Source organism: Coenobita brevimanus, chromosome 57 (genome assembly GCF_032717465.1).
Source record: "Coenobita brevimanus isolate Jiangsu-jjx chromosome 57, ASM3271746v2, whole genome shotgun sequence".
Lineage (NCBI taxonomy): Eukaryota > Metazoa > Arthropoda > Malacostraca > Decapoda > Coenobitidae > Coenobita > Coenobita brevimanus.
Window position 1 is genome coordinate 57,081,762 of NC_137010.1, and position 23,844 is coordinate 57,105,605.

Genomic DNA, 23,844 nt, shown 5'->3' on the forward strand with positions numbered 1-23,844 from the left:
TGTGAGGTAGGAGGCAGACAAAAAGGAATGAGAGAACTTAATGGAGGAATAACTAATCAACAACATGTCCTGTAAAATGTTCCACACACTCATTCATTCACCATTAAAGCTCATGGAATCTTAACTCTACCCAACAGGTTTAATCATCTGCACATACGCACACCCACACATCTATACACTAAGCTCTCAATTATCCATTGCAATTCTGCAAGGCCCTACTCAAAATGAAGTGAAATGTCAATATTCCATAATACCTCCCCCCTGGCTCAATATTCAGCATTCAGCAGGATACTGTGTTACTATCTGTCTCGACCCTCTATCCTAAAAACTTTCCCATGAGTAAAAGATGAAAACCAAGCATGAAAAACAATACAATATTGACACAGTACCATAACACCGTACTGTACAGTACAATCCCAGTTAACTAGAAAGCTTGGGGAATTTACCTTCCTGGTTACTTATTTTTCCCACACATCTGAAATATACTCTTATACACAGGCTATATACATCACTGCAGTAAATACAATACCACTCGTATCCAGGGCCACACAAACAATTCCATCTGAAATATAACCTTCTCTTAAACACATCCCACAGACATAACACACATGATTGCAATCTTGCAAAATGCACACAGTAAGTTCATTTTGTTAAACATTATTTGTTATTTTATTCATAACACATGGAAAAATAACCTAATCACTCTTAACCATTTATTGGTGAACTGACGACTTGGAAAGAAATGTTATACAGGAGAATTATCACAGCTCCCTTGCTCACAGTTGTGTATATGGTGGCAGCCCACCAATTTACTCCTCAACTGAATGCCATCACTCCACCCCTCACTTGCCACTCAGTTGTTTTGCAGAAAATACGATAAATAAGTATCAATTGCAGGCGCATTAATTTTATCCACCAAAGCAACCCTTCATTTTTAACAGCTAGAATGCATCGTCGCTGCCAGTGTAAATGTGTTCTAAGATGAATTTATATAATTGTAAGCAAGGGAGTAGAAATAATTCTACTGTACACCCAAGGCAAACTGACTTAGGACCTACACACAGAATTGCTATGGGAGAGTTGTCTGTCTTTGTTTTGTGTTTCCACCTCTACCAAGTGAATTTTTTGGGCAAGAAGTAACTGGCAACTCCTCTTGTGTTGGCAGGAGGTGGTGAAACACTCAGCACGTCAGTGCTTGCCCAGAAGCGAGAGTGGGAGTATATGTTCCCCTCGCTCCGAGCTTGCACCTCCCTCTTTTTTCGTATGCAGTACTGTTTGCCCTGTTATATTCCCAGAGTCGAGTCATCATGCCTGGAAAGTACTGCTCAAGGGAAGAGGGGGTCCGTATCGTTGCATGGGATGTCCCTATCAACAAAATTTGTGAATGTACCAGATGCGCAAAGTCAACCGTTATGAAGATTCTTGCTGCATCGCATGGCCTGCCACCTGTTGTCATACCAGAGCACAAGCACTTCGGTGGAAAGAAGAGGACAACTTTCAGAAGTACAGATACGTTTCTGAAGAGGGAAGTAATCAGGAATCCTCGACTGATGGAAGCAGAATTGAAGAGAATGCATCCCTAGCTGTTACAAGACGTCTCAATTCGAACTATCTAACACCGCTTGCAGAAGGAGCTGGGTTTGCCAAGCCACACCGCAGCCAAGAAACCGCTTCTCACTGACTGCATCAAGAAGCAGCGCATTCAGTTTGCCACGAAGTATGCACAGTGGGCATCGAATGAGTGGAGAAAAGGTGTGTTTTCCAATGAAAACACATTTCAAGTGTTCCAGGTGCGTTCTGCCAAGGTTCGTCGTCCTGCCTCCCGTAGTCGATATGACCCTGCTTACACGGTGCCAACTGTTAAGTATCCACAATCAGTAATGGTATGGGGGGTTTTCTTAGGTGAAATGGGAAGGGGAGGCCTCTACTTTCTTCCAAAGAACTTGATGATGAATGGTGGCCGGTACATTCAAGTTCTGAGAGATCATTTGTTAAACTTTTTTGCTATTCATTGGTGCGACTTTTTCATGCACAATTCAGCTCCATGTCACAGGTCAAGAAAGGTGACAAAATGGCTTCAGCATAATCAGATTGAGGTCCTCAACTGGCCTGGCAACAGTCCAGATCTAAATCCGATAGAAAACTGCTGGGCAAAGATGAAGAAAATCATGGCAGAGAAGAAGACACCCAATCTGGACAACCTCAAGACAACTGACAAATGTTTGGTGCAAAGAAATGTCCTTAGATTACTTTAGAGATCTACGTGATTCCATGCCAAAACGCATCCAACCGGTCCCGAAAAACAACGGAAACATGGTTTCATATTAATGAATAGCATTTCATGAACAAACACTGTGATATACTATGCTTTCTGTGTTTTAAATACCTTGTGGGGAGAGGTCCTAAGTCAATTTGCAGTAGCTGTACAATACTACTGTACTTTCCAGATTATCAGTTCACCAATAAATGCTCCAGATTATTTCTTTTGTTTATTTTTCCATGTTTTTATGAATAATATGTAACAGAATGGACTGGTTAAGATAATGTGAGATAATGGAAGCCTGGAAGTTGGAGTTGGTTCATGAAGTAAAAAACCGTACTGGTACCACACATTTTCCGCTGATGAAATGCAGGCCTTTTTTCAATGGATTTATTCGTCTTGCTTTTCTCGACCCTCTATCCTAAAACTTTCCCACGAGTAAAAGATGAAAAGTAAACGTAAAATACAATATAGTACTGATACAGTACATAAGTGTACTATATGGCTGCTCACCTAGTGCTGGAATCAATGGAGGGTAAAGCTGTATACCATGCGGTACAGTACTGTGCACTTAATCATGTGTGGTCTAGTGGCAATAATTACATGTACAGTAACTTAAAAATCAAAATAGACCACTACAGCATGAAGCACTGTGAGGCCACAAGCGTTGCAACAACAATGAATGAGGCATGGGAGGCAACAGACTGCACAGAGTAAGTCTTGGCATTAGGGTTTTGCCATCGCATGGTCACAAGAGAAGAGCGTTTAGATACATGTTCACTGGATGAGATCCACGAGAGGGAATGAGAGAGCAATGGTAGCCTCGGCGCACTGAGTGGGGGCCCCCACAACGAAATCTGATTGGCTGGTGCATTGAAGGGTTTTCTCGGCACCAGTTGGCTCCCATATCTGAGCCAGATGATACCCCTCACCGTCACATATTGCATAGGACAGTCAGTTGCTTCCTGTTTCTGCGCCAGATACTGCCAAATTCCAATGGATATTGCTTTGACAGAGCTGAGCAAAAAGCATCAGATACTGTGATGACGGATAACTGAGAGTTTACTGTATATACAGTTTACTAACAGACAGATATTGCCTGATTCCTATATTACTTTCAATGCTACTACTATTCCTATCACTGAAAGTATTGAAATTCTCTACATTTCACTAAACAATACCCTCTGCTGGACCTCTCATAATAGATCACTTGCTAAAACCATTTCAAAGAAATTTGGATTATTTCACAGAATCTCTAACTTCTTTGCTGACCGGCAGTTAACTATAATTTACATGAATCACATGTGCTCTCAGCTGGAATACTGCTCACCATTGTGGAGTGACTGGGGAGAAGCTGCACTAAAACTGGACAAAGTTTAGAACAAGGCTGTATGAATAATTTACAACCCTACAAATACATATGAACTACCTCCCCCACTGTACAAGTAAGAATGTTGTCTTCCTTGCAATATTTTACAGATATTTCTATGGTAAATGCTCAGATGAAGTTGCACCCATTGTGCCACCTCTCCATGCCTTCCCTCGTGCTACACGGGCATCTGGTAGCGTTAGTGATTGGACTGTCACATTGCTGTACTGCAGAACTTCTGCCTATCAGAATTCTTTTATTCCCCAAACTGCATCTCTTTGGAACCAGCCTCCCCAGAATAGCTTCCCCCAAACTTCAACGTACCCTCACACTCTTAAATTTACAGCTATTCATATCCAACTGTTATAAGATTTTTTTACAAATGGAGGATACCTGTAATCTGGCATTTGGATTATTCTTTTAGTTAATTTATTTTTCCTTCTTAGGTTCATCTTTGTGTAAATAAATAAATAAAAATATATATGTGTATATATATATATATATATACTGTATATACTACTGATAATCATACGGGCATTTGTCTTCTTAGTATAATAGGAAAAGTGTATGGTAGGATACTTATAGACAGAGTTAGAAAAAGAACAGAGAAATTAGTTGGAGAAGAACAGGGAGGCTTTAGGAAGGGAAGAGGTTGTGTAGATCAGATATTCAATCTTAGATCTTTAGTGGAAAAGTTTCTAGAGAAGGGAAAGAAGTTGTATGCGGCTTTCATGGATCTGGAGAAAGCATATGACAGGGTGGATAGACAAGGATTGTGGAAAGTGTTAAGAATATATGGAGTAGATGGGAAGTTGTTGAATGCTGTGAAGAGTATGTACGATGGTGCGAAGGCTGCAGTGCGTGTGGATGGTGAACTAAGTGAATTTTTCTCTTTGAAAGTTGGGTTGAAACAGGGATGTGTCATGTCTCCATGGTTGTTCAATCTGTACATGGATGGGGTAATAAGAGAGGTACAAGGTAGGGTAGTGGATGTTGGAGTGGCCCTGGTGAGAGAGGACAGTGTCTGGAAACTCCCTGTACTGTTGTTTGCAGATGATACTGTGTTGTTGAGTGAAGACGAAGGGGAGCTGCAAGGCTTGGTGGATGAGTTTGAGAGAGTGTGTAAGAAACGGAACCTAAAGGTGAATGTAGGGAAGAGTAAAGTGATGGTCTTTGAGAGAGGTGAAGTTAGTGAATGTACAGCGAGGTTAGATGGTGAGGAATTGGAAAATGTGAGTACGTTTAAGTATTTGGGTAGTGTGATGAGTAAGGATGGAGGTTTGGAGGGTGAAGTGCTTGAAAGGGTACAGCAGGGAAGAAAGGTTGCTGGTTCCTTGAAAGCAGTGATAAGAAACAGGGAAGTGAGCATGGAAGTGAAAAAGTTACTACATGACAGTATTGTGATACCAACTCTAACGTACGGAAGTGAAGCTTGGACATTGTTGGAAGGACACAAGTCAAGAGTGAGAGCAGTGGAAATGAGTTATTTAAGAGGAGCCTGTGGAGTCACGTGGAGAGACAGGCTGACGAATGAGGATATAAAGGAGCGTTGTGGTGTGGATGTGGATGTGATAGGAAGCATTATGAGGAACACACTGAGGTGGTTTGGCCATGTGGAGAGGATGGAGGGTGAAAGACTGACGAAGAGAGTGTATGTGAGTGAGGTGGAGGGGGGAAGAGGGAGGGGGAGGCCGAGGATGAGATGGAGGGATGGGGTGGAGAGGTATATGAGAGAGGGGGGTGTGAGTTGGGAGCAGGGCAGTGAAATGGCGGGGGACAGGGCGACTTGGAGGCGATTTGTTTGTGGCCACCCCAAACGGGATTGAGGCATCTGGCAATAGATAGATAGATAGACTACTGGTAAGTGGTGGCAACCATCATCCACTCACTTGATGTAGTGCTGCCCACTTCTTCCTTAGCCTTTATCATTCTTTTTCTGTGCCTGCCCTCCTCCCTTCTTATTTCCCCCATCTTTCCTGTCACTTCTTATTGCTTTTCTTTCCTTTACAGGTGGCTTTACATTGAGTGACAAGCCAAATGGTTTCCTGTAAACCAAGAAACAATTTACAACAAAAAAGGCAGGTAACTCTCGTACTCCACGGCGACGGTCTGTAGTGTGCGGACTGGCGGGACAAGAACAACAACAACATGGCGGCATAGTATGCACATATGCCACCAGGGACGCGTGGTGATTGGTTGTTGGGTCGCGATTTTCAGTTTGAATGCCGTGGTTTACGGTTCTCCTCGGAAAAGGCCCACTTGGGTGCCTAGATCTGCAATTTTCGTGACTTAACAGTGATTTAGGGTTGCCAGCAGTCTGACGGCACCTAGCCGTGATTCACGAATCCGCAATTTATGAACACGCGATTTACGAGGATTGAGTGTATATACATATATACTGGTACTATATACTGTACAGTGGGGCACCAATTTTCGCGCCTAATTGGGTCCAAAAATAATGCGCGAAAGTGGAATTAGCGAAAGTTGGGGCATTGTCTTTATGGCAAAAAGGCTAATTGGTTCCCGGTTATCCTAAAGTAACATCAGATTTTCATTTTCACTTGCAATACAGTACATCAAATCAATATTGTACATTGCATTGTGAGATACAAACAATAAAAACTGTACAGTACACATTATATGAGGAGAAACATACCACAGAGACCAGGTTGAGGTGTTTAATGGATGTTGGGGGTAAGTATCCGAGGCGCGTGGCGGGCTTATTTAGCCACGCCAGACGTATTGGCGCCACCTCTTGCTGCCTCGCTACCACTCTCTCTCTCTGCCTCCTCAGATGCAACTTGATGCAACACTTCCACTCTGTGCTGAATTTCCCTTTGTGCTAGGTTCTCTTGAACAAATCCATCGAAATCTTCATCCAGGTTAAGCTCCTCTATGGCCTTGGCCTTGGCCTTTCCTCCCGACTTTGAATGTCCCGGCCACTTTTTATCACCACCACTGCCTCCCGGCCCTCCCCCCACACCACCAGGCTCTCCCCCCACACCACCAGGCCCTTTCCCCACACTACCAGGTATAGTAGAGGCCATTGAACCGTGAGAATCCAACACAATGGAGCTAGCACGCTCGTACACAATGGCGGGAATGGGTGGACAGAGTGCTGACATGACGTCATTCAAGATGGCGGTGGGTTGCGGGCGGGCGGTGCAGGAAATTCAAAGTTCAAAATATTGTCCCAAACCCAAAATTTGTGTGCGAAAATCGATTTTTTTCAAGCGAAAGTGGAAGTTAGGGAATATTTGGTGCATGCCGCGAAAGTGGATTCCGCGAATCCTGCTGTAGCGAAAGTTGGTGCACTACTGTATATCATACTGCAATTCACTCGTTTCTCCCCACCACAAACATCACCAGCACCACCAACCCTCAGATACATGGAGTTGTAACTGAAAAACAATGATTCCCAACAGAAAAGACAATCAAAATCGAACAAGTGACAAAAAAATCGTACAGTAGCTTCACTGCAGAATCATGTTACAGCTTCTACTGAATACTAATCTAATTTTTCCAGTAATTTTCTCATTGCAGCCCATACGGTACTCGATGATAAATCTATTCCCCCCCTTGCTTTTTAATGTGATTTGTTTGCTCTATACCTTTATTTCCATCCGAACTGACCAGTTTATGATATATACCTCCCAGTTCCGCACCCCTGAAGTCACATATGCCCCCAAGTTCCCCATCCCTGAAATGGGTGAATTACAAATCATTACAGGCATTAACCCACCCTGACCCCACTTAACCCACACTCCAAGCAATTCAGTTCTAACCATTATAAATTACAACTTTACCATGGTTATTGGCCTTATATTCCTTAAAAAAGAAAAAAAAAAATCACCTCTTGCTTTCACAGGGGTCATGGGGATATAGTTGCCAGGCAGCAGCAACTCAGCTGTCATCTGACAAAAAAAATTCATGTAACTCTCCTGGCCAACTGGCAACATTTAAAAATATTTCTCCATTATTATTGATTTCTGATGGAAGTGCCATAGAAGACAAAGTGTTTGCATTGGGAAGATCAAATACAAAACACCCTTAAAATCTGTCTATCTATCTATTGCCAGACGCCTCAACCCCGTATGGGGTGGCCACAAACAAATCGCCTCCACGTCGCCCTGTCCCCCACCATTTCACTGCCCTGCTCCCAATTCACACCCCCCTCTCTCATATACCTCTCCACTCCATCCCTCCATCTCACCCTTGGCCTCCCCCTCCCTCTCACTCACATACACTCTCTTCATCAGTCTTTCACCCTCCATCCTCTCCACATGGCCAAACCACCTCAGTGTGTTCCTCATAACGCTTCCTATCACATCCACATCCACACCACAACGCTCCTTTATATCCTCATTCGTCAGCCTGTCTCTCCATGTGACTCCACAGGCTCCTCTTAAATAACTCATTTCCACTGCTCTCACTCTGGACTTGTGTCCTTCCAACAATGTCCAAGCTTCACTTCCATACGTTAGAGTTGGTATCACAATACTGTCATAAAACAACCGGACTAATAATGGGCTCAAACAGGAATGATACCATCTCTAATGCCGCATTTTCGTGGGCCACTTTGGACCGGTTTAGACTGGTCTGAACTCAAAAGTGGTTGCGAGAACGGGCTAATGTCGGTCCAAGCCTGCTATTGGCTGCAAGAGTGACTGGGCTTGGCCTAGAAGAATGTAAACAAATGACGGGGAGTACCGTTGATTACACAAATTTCATGTTTCCCCTCGATTTTTATCTCGGTCATTAATGCTTTAATAATCTTATTTCGTGTGATCTGTAGTAATACAAAGTCTCTACTTCATGGTGAGATTTATTTGGTTCTCTTCTTGGATGATCAGGGGCTTCTGCTAACGTTAAAAATGTAATTTAAAACAAACCTTATTCCCAAGTCCACCATTGTTGACCATTGATGTTTACACCCTGCCATGGACGCTCCTCGCCTCCTTCTTGGCTGTTGCTGACGTGCATATGTTTGTGCGCAGACCGGTCTCGCCTAGGCCACCTTGTGGGGCAGGACTGCTTTGGACCAGTCTGTACCAGTCTAATTCTCGCCAGAACAGCAGTAAGACCAGTCTAAACTGGTCGATACCAGTCTAAAAGCCTCACAAAAACACGGCTTAAGTTTTCTGGAGTTTTGGAGTCACGCCTCTGGAATGAGTTAGGTTTGGTTTGAATATTTATGGCAGGGTAAATTATTTAGGTTTATTTGGTTAATTCTGACGTGTTACTTACGTTATCAGGTAAAAAAAACAAAAAAAAAACAAAAATTCCAAAACTGTAAATTCACTTTTATCTGGCGAAAATATAATTCTAGGGTTAAAGTTTCCTTAACGTGAAAATGGTCTTTGCTGTACTGTCTGCTGCTTTGGCCTAGGTACTAAAACACAGGTAACTACAGTACATACTCGTGCAACATCTAATATGAATGACAGTAATCTATCTTACCATAAATTGCCAAAATCGAGTAATGAACAATTCAACACTTAAAACTTTCAACACCTGACTCTTCTTCTTCTTCTGTATTGGTTTGAATTCGATTCGGCATCTATTTTCAAGCTGTTGAACAGCAGCTGTAATTGCACTTTGCGATAAATCATAGAATTATTATTATTATTATTATTATTTTGCATTTTCATTATACTTACCAAATACACACTTCAATGAGCAGTTCTACTATGCTCCTCCGTTGTTGTTTTTACATGTCAACATAGCGTTTAGTCTATTTCATCAAATCCTATTTTACAAACAAAATAGGCTGAACGGAGTTCAGAAACAAGAAAATGCGGTAAAAATTCATTCACTCGTCATTCAAGACTTTGAAATGTTATCTTCCCCATGCTAAGGGAGTTATGTTATGACGAACACAGATTCGATCATGCAAACTGAAATACCCACCCGGCTGAGCGATCCCGACACCACCACCCCAGGAGGAGGACTTGGGGAGGTAGCCCCCCAACCAAGGAGGAGGCAATGGGAAGGTATAACCGTGTTCCGCGCCACAGCAACATACATCCCCCGTGGCCCGACGCCCCTCTTCCACGCAGCCGGACCACCAGGCAGTACTCATCAGGACCCATTATATGTATATGGGTCCTGGTACTCATATCGAGTGCGTTACCTCCCGACGGAGAGAGAGCACTCGCCAGAATCGGGGTGGGACTTGCCCTAGGAAAATCCCAAGTAGGCTCTCAGGCGCAGAGTCCACCGGACCTGCCTTCAAGAGAGGAAGAGCCGCAGCTAGCGCTCACAAGCCTACTGCATCCCAGGGGAGCAGCGACACAGTAGTATCCACCAGATCTGCTGTAGGACGAACGTCCACCGGATCTCCTCCTTCTGCCACCCACCTCCAGGAGCCGGCGTCTTGGACCGTCACACCGGCGACCTTCGTCTGTGCTCCCCAGGAGGGCGGCGGGCCCCGTGGTGGTAACCACCGGATCTGCCTCAGGGAGAGAAACCACCGGTCGTCCCCCAGCTGCACTATCCCCCAACGGCAAGAGGGCAGCAGAATCCATCGGACCTGCTACAGAAACCAGAAGGTCCAACGGGACTTCCCCTGTTGTCCCTGGGACGAGTGGTCCCCTGGCAGTGTCCCTTGGATCTGCCAGCTCGAGGGAGTATCCACCGTATCTCCCTCAACCCCGGGAGGGAGCCTGAGCGGTGTTCTTCGGACCTGTCAGGCAAGAGTGTCCTCCGGACCTTCTTCCAACCCCCCAGCACAGATTTCCAGCAGGGACCATCAGGCCCATCAGGCTGGGGAACAGGGCACTGGTCGTTCCCCCTCCACGATCCGGGAGGCTTCCTACGAGGGCGCTGTCTCTTGCTCAGCACGCCCCTCCTGTGGCTGAGCGAAAGGCCCCTTCCCCCTCCCCTCCTTCATGGAGAGTGGAGAATGCTTCCCCACAGGATCCCCACCAGAGAGTACCTGGGATGAGACCACCCCAAGGCCAGGAGTCCTGTCGCTGCAGCCCAGTCCCCAAAGCTCGCAGCCGCATTCTACCCCTGACGGCCTCCTCCTCCAGGTGAGACCACAGCCCCCAGACAACGATGGGCGCCTTGCAGGGAAGCCCCCAATGCCCCCAGCAGCTGCCGGACTCCCCCACGGCAGGCGGCTGCAGCCAACCCCTGACAGCCTCCTCCTACAGGCGAGACTGCATCCTCAGGACAGTGAAGGGTGCCCTGCAGCTGGCCCCAGGCCTGGACCAGCCCAGGTCCGCCCCCAGGATTCCCACCTCTGCCAAGGACAGGCCCGTGATGAGCGCCTCATAGCCCTGTTCGGCCCCAGCCCAGAGGGCCACCACACTCCCAGGGCCCCCACCAGAAAAGGGCTGCCCATCACTCCGCCCTTCAGCTTGACCTGGACCCCAGACCATGCCACACGAGACTCACACCGGGAACACACCCCAGACGGCCCTCCTCCCACACCTGGCCGCCACCTGCGGCTGCCTGCATTGTAGCCCTAGGCGCATCCCTCACACCCACCGACGACCAGCCTACACCATGAGTTACAGTGCTATAGACCCTGTGTGTACACCCCTCCCCCCTGCCTAGAGTATAGCACCCCTGTGTGTGCCTTTTATTTGTACCAGACCCTCCCCCACCATGATTTCCCTGAGTGTATACCCTTGTGTGCCCCTCTGCCCCTTTTTCCCTCCCTGTTGCCCCATAGGTGACACCCCCATTCCCCTGTGTAGTACACCGATCCCTCACGTGTGCATCGCACCCTCCAGGCCTTACGAGTGGTGATATACAGTGGCCCAGTGCAGTGGAAATATCCACTCAGAGTTCCACACCCGTCCCTGTGATGTACTGTTGTAATATACTTCAGTGCAGCAAACCACACCTCAGTTGTTGAGCATGTTGTTCCCTCCCCGTGCAATACATACCCAACCTGACTCCATGTTCCAATTCAGTGCTTAGTGTTATATTGTGTTTGTACCATATGGTGTATTGTATTGTGATAAACAGTGCCCTGCGTTATATTGCACTCATACCACCTGTGTGTATTGTATTATGATACACCGTGTCGTAGGTTGTATTGCATTCATATCCCTAAATGTCTTGTGTTGCAACATATATAGTGTTGTGTGTCATATTGTGTTCAGGCCACCTGTGTGTACTGTATTGTGATATATAGTGTAAGTGTGTTTTATATTGTACTGCGTCATATAGTGTACTTGTATTTTATATAGGATTGTCCATGTACTTGTGTGTGAACTGTTTTACTCTGTTTGTATGGTAATATACATGTAGATCTGGTTAGCCTGTGTCTGAGCCCTATCCCTTGTCTTGTCTGTATACTCTAGCCCGGTCAAGAGTAAAGAACCCAAGGCCCGAACCATATCTGAACACAAGAAGATGGGTGCAGAATACGCTGCATAACACAAACCTTACACCGACGTTAATAAGTTTGGGGGTCATTAGGTTTGGTTAAACTGGGTTGGGTTGTAGTTGGCTGTATCTGCATGGGAGGCTGCCTCCCACCATGCCACCTAAATACTCCTATTTGACGGTCTGCTGCACTAACAATTTATCCCTTTTGATTTCGAGTTGATTCACCTGCCATGACTATTTATGCACGCTGTGAAGTAGATTATGTACACTGGGAGGGTCTGGGGTGGCCATGTCCCCTCAATTAGTCCCCCCCCCCCCCGAAAAAGCTGCTGCTTAGGTCATCCGGCTGGTCCCTTTCAATCCAATTTGGATCAAACTTGTGTGCTTCAAATTTTTCATATAAATGCTAGATTGCTTGATCCAGTCTTTTTTGTTTTTCTATTAACTGGTATCCATTGTTTTTTGGGGGGCATGGGGCACTTTACCCAGGGACAGACAACACTGAGTGCAGTAGAGTGCCTTTTGCATGTGAATTCATGTGTTCACATCCAACTGAGGGTTCCTCAATGATATACAGACTTTCTTACTCACAAAGCTAGCCACAACACAATATCCCTATATTCTGCACCTCCCATCCTACACTCCAAAGGCATTCTTCCACACCTGTACCCATGTGTGAGGCACTTGGTGGAGTTGGGTTATTTCTTATGTGACTAGGATGTTACCTGCTGGCCCTGAAGGTTAGTTGCCCTTCAGGATCCACAAAACACATCATGCACATATTGTAGAACTAATCATTAATGCCACACAATTGAGGGGAGGTGATACTGTGCTAAAAGAATTAATGGTGATAAATGGCCTCTTCAGACTAACAGCAATTTCTTTAAGCTGGATAAAATCATCTGGGGGTAACAAGAAAAAATATAAACTGCTCCACTGTACTCAGAGTTGGGGAGTGAGTGGGTAGGAATGAAAGGTAACAGGATATGGACGGTTAACTTTCAATTTCATCATCATCATCATCCGGACCTCCTTTCCCACCCTACGGCAGGGTGAGGAGTAGCAACATCCAGACAGCCAAGTCTGCCCAATCCAATGGGCCATGCTTCCATTCACTCATCATTCAAGCCCCCGGAATCCCAGCTCTATCTGATACGCTAAAAACATTCACCACATTCTGTAGCTTCACATAAACTTATCCGATAGTCAACCTGGACACACCCACTTAAAATGGGGTGCCAAATCCCTGATCATGCACTTCACAATGTTCATCCAGCCAGCTCGATCTCTTGTCTGTACCCTTCTTGTCTCCCCGACTTACCTCTCTTCCTCACACACTCATCCACCATATCTATCCACCTTCTTGGCCTACCTTGCCTCCTCCCACCTTCAAATTCGCTCAGATAAACCTTTTTCAAAATTAACTAGTTAATTTAGCATTTTCTGGCTTTTTTTTTTTTTTTTAAATAAGAATTACCTACTTTTTCCCCCACCAATAATTGATGAAGTTTTATTGCTGCTGTGGCCCAAGCCTCATCTGGATGTGTCCCTGGTGGACTGCACAAAGGCAGGCATTCCCAGAGATCTTTGTTGATGTTACATTGAAGGGGTGTCTGTGCTGTTTAAGTCAAGTGCATGTGAGTACTGTATGTGTTGTGCTGTAGGAGACAGCATTACAGTGAGGGTATCATGGATTGTTTGTGAATTGTATTTTAAATTGGCACTGCAGTACAGAAGGGTGAAGGCTACATCATAACCTGGGAAGGTGCACTTGTACCTCTCTGGGAAGGTGGGAAGGTCAGTTTCTGAAGGATAAATATCTAATGGAGGTTCATGAAGGATGTCATTTGCCGGGAGTGTTGGATGGCTGTGGTGGCTATGTGTTTAACTGTTTATATACAGTGCTTGGAAGAACTGGGTAGACAGCTGGGTTTGGAAAGCAACAAGAAGCAAATAGAAAGAAGGCTGAGATGGCTTGGACACCATGCGAGGATGGACCAGAGGGGCTGTATAAGTATAGAGGTGATGGGCCACTGTCAGAGATATAAAGAGGGAAAGATGGGAGGGGGTGATGTGTGTTGACCTCAGATCTAGCATTATAACCTAAAAGCTGCCAAAAACAAAGCAAGATGTAGGAGTGGTACTGGGTGAATCCATTTGACTCATGCTACATGGAAAATAAACATAATATGGTATGGAAAGAATTATATGTTTGCAGAATGCTGAGTTACGTGGAGGAGGATTGATATTGCTGATGCATTCTATGAAGTGTTTGGAAGTTGTTCACACTTTTGTTTCCTTGAGATGGGGGTGGTGCAACATACGGGTACAAGGAGGCAATGGACCATGTGCTAAAGAAATGGGATAACACAGATATCAGTTCAAAACTACACTCCACAGTAAAGGTAAGAAAGGCTAAGCAACCATCATTACAGTTTAAACAGATTTAGTTACGAAAATACTTTAAATATACGTCAACACCACAACCTTAGTATATACTAAATCCTCGCTGTAATTCTTGGTCTTTCTCTCCTTTTCCTCACACAACGGCTTTCTTCCCTGATTTTTTACTCTTGAATTTACAGGCCAGTGCTTTCTTGCGCTTTTCCCTCACTTGACGCATGTGCTCACGTTCCTCAATGCTCTTCTGGAACTTTTTCCTCTTCTCTGCCTTTTCCCTCTCCTCTCTCTCAATCTTGTCTTTCATCATGGTCTTGAGACGCTGCATGAATTTATCCATCTGGGGAAAATATCAAATGGAATGAGTGAGAAGTGAAGAGGAGAGATGAAGAAAAGGTGAGAGGAGGAGAGAAGAAAGATATGAGAGAAGAGAGGGGAAGAGGAGAGGAGAGGAGAGGAAAGAGGAGAGACATCAGTAAAGGAGTGGAGGTAAAGAGAGATGATGACAAGATGAAAGAAGAGAAGAGGGGAGGAGCTTAAGTTGGTTGAATACTGTGACCATATAAACACCCGAAGTCTGGATAATTATGAACAATATAAACAAAGAAAGGGAATTATGAAAGTGGGACAACTATCAACAGTGAATCCAGTAAATTGGCTACAAGATATTTCCTACAACAATCAAACCTTCCAAATCCTGCCCCTACCTCACAAGCCTATTTAGTATCGATCTATCTATCTATCTACAGTCAGAAGCCATCCCGTAAAGTGTGGTACTGTAGTCTCTCTTTAAGCTTGTGGTTCTATGGGGAGAGGCACTAACCCTCCGGCAACTAACTTGTTGACACATAGGGAGGTGTGGGTTGCTTACATGGTTACCACCCAGCATTGTAAATGGTTTCCTGGCTTACAGGATACCATTTGGCTTGTCACCTAATGTAAGGCTGCCTGAAAAGGAAAGAAGAGTAATAAAAAGTGACAGGAATTATGGGAGAAAGATGAAGAGAGGAGGGCAGACACAGAAAACGAATGATGAAGGTGAAGGAAGAAGTAGGAGGAAGAGAGGAGGGCAGACACAGAAAATGAATGATAAAGGTGAAGGAAGAAATAGGAGGATGAGAGAAGGGCTGACATAGAAAATGAATGATGGTGAAAGAAGAAGTAGGGAGCACTACATCAAATAAGTGGATGATGGACACCACCACCTACCACAAAACTATTTACACTTGTACTTAACCCCAGACACGCTGGTAACATCATTTTAGAAGTTATTTTTACTCCTACTAGGCTATTTGTTCAACTTCAATAAGGCGTCTCGTGTTGAAGGGCTTTATTAATGTTGTCTAATCCCTGCAAGTCAAAAAGTGTGTCCTAAGATAAATGTAATCGTTAGGAGACGGCAAAAATAAAGTGAAAAAGGCATCCCCGGGCTCAGAGGGTTAATTTGTTGTTTTCTTTATAAATGCACTTCGCTGAACCTGCCAGATGGTCACTCCTTTATTATCTATCCATCCACAGTTAAACACCTTAACCCCTAAAGTATGCAATTCACTCAGCAGGTCTGTCCCTCCAGCCGCAAAACAGGGTCGATTTTTTGACATTCACCAAGGTAAAAATTTTTCTTCCACATTTCAGAAGTGAATTTCCACACTTGAAAATGTATGTTTCAGCCAGACTGACCAAATAGTTATTGCACAACTGCCCGTCAAAGATGCAAAAAAGTTACCAATCCTCCATGGGCGAAAATAGAAAATGTACAGAAAATGCATTATTTACGGTAAATAATTACAGTATATATACATAACTAATGTCAACATGAAGTGTTCCCTAGGCATGAAATGTCAGTCTGATATATCCCCATAGCAACAAAATAAGCCAGGCGAAAAGTGGAGGTGGAGTGTGTGTGGCTGGAGGGGGGAGGAGGAAGGAGGGATAGGGGAGGAGGGAGAGTGAAGAAGGGTTGCTATGCACACACACCGCTGTAGGGGGTATGTTGGGGTATGGTTGGTTGGGAGGGGACAATGTGGAGATGATGCAATGGGGCTGAGGGAGGTAAAGTGACAGTGGTGGGGGGTTCCTTCTCCCCCACCTTAGGGTGCCAATCACGCCATACAACTCCAGACACTCTAGCTCTCATTGGTCTGATCTTATATACATCACCAAAGGGGTGGAGTTACCCTCCCCCAGTTTTCTGTGTGTCTTTATCGATCATGCGGGATAGGCTGGCGTGTCAAATTACACAAAAGTAAGCAACGTTGGGTCTGGTTAGTACTTGGATGGGTGACCACCTGGGAACACCAGATGCTGTTGGCATCCCTACGTGTCAAGTGGGGTTGGTGGAGGATTAGTGCCCCTCCCTGTAAAACAATTAACTCTAAGCCCTTGACCACCCCGTTTGGGATACATGGCGTCTGGCAAATGAATGAATGAATGAACAATCGTGCGGCATCGGTCTTGAGGGGTTGATCCCAGAAGGAGAGGCTGCATACAAATCACCTTCATGTCCCCCTGTCCTCTGCCATTAAGCTGCCATCCCTCCAGCTCACACCACCTCATTTACATACCTCCCCATCCCATCCCTCCACCTTCCCCTCGAGTCTCCCTCTCTCCACTTTCTCCTTCACCTCTCCCGGATCCACTCTCTAAGCCAATCTCTCATTAACCATTTTCTTAACACTGCTACATCATCTCACAGTACTTCTAACATTTTTCTACGTAATAATAATACAGCAGAGTCTTGATTATACAATATTCATAGTACTTTCAAAATTATGATTAACTGATTTTCACGTATAAATGAATATAATAATGTACTGTACTGTATGTACCTGTACTTATGAAAAGGCGCCCCAATCATCATAGAAGTTGTACATGTAATATCACATAATATTGGTATATATATAACACAACCAAATGTAATATACAGGTATACCTCGACATACAATACCCCTAGATGCAATACCCTGGCTTAATGATGGGGTAGAAATACCACCATACCCCGCCTAATGATGGCCAAACCCGGTTTAACGATGGGTTTTGATTTTTTTTTACTGATTTTGATGATATTTTAGACTAAAATTGTGTGTTTAGGTTGATGTAACTGTTCTTTGAGTTAGATTAATGTCTTTTAGCCACAGGTGGTGTGAACATTGTCATTTTGGGGTACAGTTCACTAAGATTGATTTTTTCCAGACATATTTGACGATTTTCAGATTTTATTTGTTGGTTTTAGTGGGTTATTTACATGTGTTAGGCTTAGGTTATCTTCTTTTACAGATGTTAGGCCATTTACATTGGCTTTATATTTGTTTTTGGTCTCATTTGGGTGGGTTTTGGACTTAGTTGGGGGGGAAACCCAAGGCTAAAAAATGCATCTCATTACTTTACGTGTAAATCTACCCCAATATACGATACCCCGCCTAATGATGGGTTTTTACCTAACCAATTGCATCGTTATACTGGGGTATACCTGTATATCACATAATATACAATAGAACAGTACTGTACACACCAATCACACATTTCTGTTGTTCAGTGGAGATTCCATGGTATAATCCAGTGACATAATTCAGGCACTCAACCACCTCCAGCCCACCAAATGCCACTCACCCTTTGCCATAAAAACACTTAATTCACAGCACTTTTATAACTATTTATATTGGGAGGAAACATTGCAATACTTATCAGTGATAAATACACAAGACTAAGCAGGGCACATCCAAACACAATTTAAATATGGCTGGCGGCCTGATGCTCACCCATGTGGAAGCATCGTAAACTATTGCAGATGGTGAGAAAAGAGCCCGCTAAGTTTGAGATTTCGGTTGGATCTCGGATTTCTTCAATAAACTGAATTCAGAATGAATTAGCAAAATCTTTGGTTAATCACATTTTCCAGTTGAAAGACTGTAGTATATCTGAGACTCTACTTACACACACCAAAAATAAAAGGCTGACATACCTGAATTTCGTGTGGGTCCTTCACCACAATCACACGCTGTTCCTTCTTGCCGTGTGGGGTGATCTTGGGCTTAAGGTCATAAGGTAACGCTCTCTGCAGATCCCTTGGTACCTTTAGGGGCAGCGGTACATACTCTCGACGCTCTTTGATCTCCTGTATGTAAAAAAGATAATAATAATAAAATACAATAAAATGAATAAAGTTAATCAAAATAATATACAAAAAATTAACATAAAAATAAAATTAATACTTAATCCAACTAGCTTCCTGTACACCAAGAAACCATTTACTATGCTGGGTGGTAACCATATAACCAAATTTTGGCACCTGGTGATTTAGTGGGTAATTACGGTGCTCCAGTCGGACTGAGCCGGTGAAGGTTTATATCCAAGGGGTGGCTGGGGTTTATTGCTCACATAATGCCACTCAAGGATGAGTGAGGCTGGTCACTCTCTTCTTAAATGTCAGGACCAACCTGCCTCACCCTGGGCTCCTACACTCCTCATGGGGAAACACAGGATTAGATGATGTATATATGTATCTGTATAATACTACAAAGATATGTTCATATTTGTCACAAATAATATTGAGAAATATCTTTAGATTATTTTGTAACAGTATTCTCCTCCTGGTACAAAACAGTTGTCAAATCAGCAGAATATGATGTTTGTCAAAAAAATAAATAAATAAATAAAAAAAATAAATAAATAAATACTGCACCAACTAGCCAGCATAGTGATCATGACGGGAACGCTGTGTAGCAGAGACTTTGAGTTTTAGTCTAGTACTAGCCACACCACATCACATCACTTAATCACTGAGGTACACGCACTTGAGTGAATGTGCGTTTGGTGCACTTGGTGAATTTTCTTCTATCCATTATCTGAAATCGGCAACCTTACATGCTGGATTTTAAATTGGGAGAGGGGGGGTCTGCAGAGGCCAAATCCGGAAAGCAGGGCAGCTGGGGGACGAAAATTGTCTTGTGTTTTGCCAAAAAGTCACAGATAAGTAGCGACACGTGAGCAGGTGCGTTGTTCAGATGCAGTATCCACGTTTTGTCAGTCCAAGCCTCAGACCTCTTCCTTTGCACTGCCTCCCTCAAACGCTTTAGGACATCCATGTAAAACTCTTTATTGACTGTCTGACTACGCAGAACAAACTCACAATGAATGACATTCTTCCAATAAAAAAAAAAAAAAAAGACGATTATTATCACCTTCGTATCTGAGCGACTCTGATGTGCTTTTTTTGGGGGGGGTTGCGGTGTTGGTCTTCCAACTCACTGCGACAACTGCTTTTTTGTTTCAACACTGTAGCCATACATCCATGTTTAATCACCAGTTATGACGCTCTTCACAAAGTTTTCATCAGCACTGAACAATCAAACAGATCCTCACTGACTGTGACATGGTTCTCTTTTTTGCTCAACTGTCAGCAGAAGCAGCACAAATTTTGTGGCAACATGATGCATCTTCAGTTTTCCTGTTAAAATCATGTAGCATGACTTTTACAGATGCCCACTTTTTTGGAACTTTACAGACAGTCAGGTGACGATTTTCATGGATCACAGCACTCACTTGCTCTAAATATGATCGTTGTCACTTGACATGGAAGACTGTCCAGAACTGGGACTGTCTTTGGTGGATGTTCTTCCCAATTTGCAACATCTGAAAAGTCTCCGTACAAGTTTTTCCCAGTTTGAAACAGAATTTCATGCAAACACATTGCTCTTCGAGATCCTGCATTGTTCAACTTGCAACAAATCCCCAAGTGCACTAAATACAAGTTCACTCAAGCGCATGTACCTTGATGACTAAGTGACATGGCAGATTGTATCTAACATTAAACTAAAGATCAAGGTCACCGTTACACCACACTCCTGTCATAAACATGCTATGCCAGATCGTTGGCTTGCTATTTATAAAGTTCAGTTTCTATTTTGGACAGGAATCATTAAGCTTGGACCAGACCAAAGTATTTCATTCTGGTATACCCAGTAGCTACACAGAAATGAAGCAGAACCAGATTAATTTTGAATATTTTTACTACAGGCCTCAACTTTAATACAGATACGGAAGCCAGTATTCTAGTCAATTAAGGAAGCTCCAAAACACCTCTTCCTAAGCAATTTATTATGGTTATTACACTTTGCTGTCCTCTTCTGCATTACTTAAATCAGTCAAATATCACAATTTGCCACAAAAATAATGTACAAAAGGACACTGGTCAGCTGTATCCAAAAATAAATTGGTACAGAAGAGGCGTCAGGGAGCTTCTTTAACCTACAAGAGTAAAAGCCACAGAGATGATGAAGAAGCAGTAAGCAGGAAGACCTACCGTGTACAGAGAGTCAGGATTGGGCAGGGCTTTGACGCCACGTTGCTTCTTGACCTGAGCCACTGTTTTCATGCCCTGCCACGCGGCCTTCTCAGCGGGAGGCAACAGCAGCGAGCGCACCGGGAAGCAGTGACGGGCCAAGACGAGAGGCACCCATGTCTTGAGGATCACCACGTCTATGGAGGAAGGATGGAGAAGTTGATGTCACTTACTCTCATTATTATAATCATTAAAATCATCATCAACATCACAGTCATCAGCTACCACCACCATTAAAACCACTATTGTACCATCATTACCACAATTATTATCATCATTTTTTTTATCCTCCTCCTCCACATCATCATCATCATCATCAGCACACCCCAATTTCCCCTCAAAAGATGAGATGAGGTAGGGTCCAAGAACAATGAAAGAGAAAGTACAAAAGTGGCAGGACTATCAAAATCATAACCAATAGAAATGGCCACACAATCTCTCACAAACCATTCAAGCCTCTGAAATCCTGGTCCCACCTCAAAAACCTATCCATCTGCACATTTTTATTTCTCTATACATGCACACCATATACTAGGAAATTTTTCTATTTATTACCATGGCCATAAAAACAAAGAAATGTGTAAAAAAAAAAAAAAAAGAAGAAGAAGAAATATAATGAGGACTTACTCTACTACACTGACAGGCATATTCATCATCCTAACCTTGATCCCATCTAAAGATAGAGTGAGGTATGATCCAGATACAAAGAGAAAATATAAAAGTGGGAAATATAGTAACAGCACGTCCAGTGAAATGGGACACACAATCACTCACACGTCATTCAAGTTCCTCTCATTGTGGCATAACTACAGAATCTTCCACACAGCCACCTGGATAGTGTTGCCTACTTCTTCCTTCACCTTTATAATTCCTTTCCTGTTTCTGCCCTCCTCTGTTCCTATATCTCTCATCCTTCCAATCACTTTTTTTACTCTTCTTTCTACTTTTAGTGACTCTACACTGAGTGACAAGCCTAGTGGTTTCTTGTAACTCACAAACAATTTACAACCCTGGGTGACAGCCATATAACTAATAACAGAGTGATGTGGAGCCTACTATGGTGCCCCTGTTAACTGGGTGGTGATGTAAATGCAATGTCCATCCAAAACCAAATCTCCACACTCTTCCCCATGTGTCACTGTGGCAAGGTGCCGTCTACCACAAGGGAACATCAGTTCACTGCATGGAACGGTAAGCTTGCCTGGGGTTAATGGGTCTGCTCAGTTAACAGACCAGGGTTACTCAACAACATACTGTACAGCCATCTGCACATACCTTTCTGCATCTTTCTTAATTGATGCACTTCATGTACTGTACTAAGCAATCTTTCTGCACTCTACATCATCTTCCATATTGTTTTTTCCTACATAAGGGTGGAGAAAGCATGGAAAGAGGAAAAACAACAGTGGAAGAACAATTATCAGCATGCCCCATGAAATGAACCACAGACTCATTTACCATCATCACTATTCAAGCCCCTGGAACCTTCATTCTACCCCACAGGCATGACCATCCACAAAGAAGACTGTGTGAAAAAAGGTGACAAAACAAAGACTTACCGTACCATGTTAGAAGAAACCATCCTCACATTAAATAGGGTTGAATATACCAAAAAGAATAACTCACCACTCATTTTGATAGTGTCCTCAAAGGTTGCTCTGAATAAGCCTTTGGTTCCTTTAAATTTCTTGATGATGCCGCGTATCCCCGACTGCGTCTGGATCTTGGCACCCTCAAACTTGGCAATCTCAGTGTCAGAGTGGAACATGTCCTGAAAGGTGAGAGATGTTGAAGTTACAATTTATCTATATATCTATCTATCTACACCTATATATCTGTCTATCTATCTATCTATACCTACATATCTGTATTTATCTATCTATCTACACCTATATATCTGTCTATCTATCTATTTATACCCAGACATATTAATTATGGAGGGGAAGGGAGGCACAAATGCATCCCCTCCATGTCACCCTGTCTTCCACCATCAGGCTACTCTTACTCCAACCCACACCATCCTTCCTCATATAACCTTCCACCTCATTGCTATATAAAACAACACCATGTCTCCTCATAAAAGGGCCGCCTCTACAGATTGCTAGTCATAGTACGGCTAATATTTTTGAAGGAGTGGAAGCTAAATCAAGTGGCCAAACCAGATAATTACCTCCCAACAACTGGTAGCGCTTGGGAGAAAAGAATTCTGAGATATGTAATTATCATCATAATACCTCCCAACAACTGGTAGCGCTTGGGAGAAAAGAATTCCGAGATATGTAACTAAATCTGTAATAATGTGTGAGTTTCAGCTTATATTCTGACTCCCTTTCCTTGTGGCTGAATGTTTCCTTCCAATGTGACGGTTGTGTGAGTAGTTACCAAGTTTTTATACACAATTTGCTCTTATGGTAGTATCTGTTAGGTTACTGACAGCCAACCAGCTTCCTTACACCATCGATCTATCTATAGCCAGATGCTGTAATCCCTTAAGTGGTGGCCATTTGAGTTAGTTATTTTATGAGGTGAGGCATTAACCCTCTGCCAACCCACCTGCTGATGTGTAGAGAACACTCATGGGTTGGTTATATGGTTACCACCCAGTACTGTAAATGGTTTCCTGGCTTAAAACCATAAGGCTTGTCATTCAACGTAAAGCTGCCTGAAAAGGAAAGAAGCGTAATGAAAGGTGACACAAAAGATGGGAGAAATAGGGAGAGAGGAGGGCAGACACAGAAAAAAAGGGAGAGGGAAGCAGTAGGCAGCATTACAATAACCAAATACAAAAACACACAACAAAGGCATCTACAGTACTGTTCACATAAATTTACCTCACAATCTCATATTCCATCCCATCCCAGCCTACCTTAATAAATGCAGTCTTCTTCAGTATCTTTTCCGGTGTTCCAATAAATTTGAGTTTTTTCACAATGCGAGAGCTCTTGTCCATCTCCAACACAACACCATTGGCAGCAATACGGAACTCTGGCTGTCAAAGAGGTGGAAAAATTGTCATCATCATCATCACCATCAACAGTCATAAAAATCATCATCATAATTATCATCAACAGTCACAACAATCATTATCCTCATCATCATCACCATTATTACCATCAATATTGTCATAAA

General features: G+C 43.5%; 1 protein-coding gene across 1 annotated transcript in view; it reads right to left on the reverse strand.

Annotated features, from left to right (window-relative positions):
- Positions 1-14,420: 14,420 nt before the first annotated feature.
- The window catches only part of LOC145402351 (ribosome biogenesis protein BMS1 homolog), a 47,363-nt gene continuing 37,939 nt past the window's right edge, over positions 14,421-23,844 (reverse strand). The window contains exons 17-21 of the mRNA XM_080274497.1: positions 23,582-23,704; positions 22,342-22,486; positions 20,677-20,852; positions 18,337-18,489; positions 14,421-14,715 (exon numbers count right to left, since the gene is read on the reverse strand). Of these exons, the coding sequence (XP_080130623.1) occupies positions 14,515-14,715; positions 18,337-18,489; positions 20,677-20,852; positions 22,342-22,486; positions 23,582-23,704 (798 nt within the window). The 3' untranslated portion in view covers positions 14,421-14,514. The remainder of the gene's footprint in view (positions 14,716-18,336; positions 18,490-20,676; positions 20,853-22,341; positions 22,487-23,581; positions 23,705-23,844) is intronic.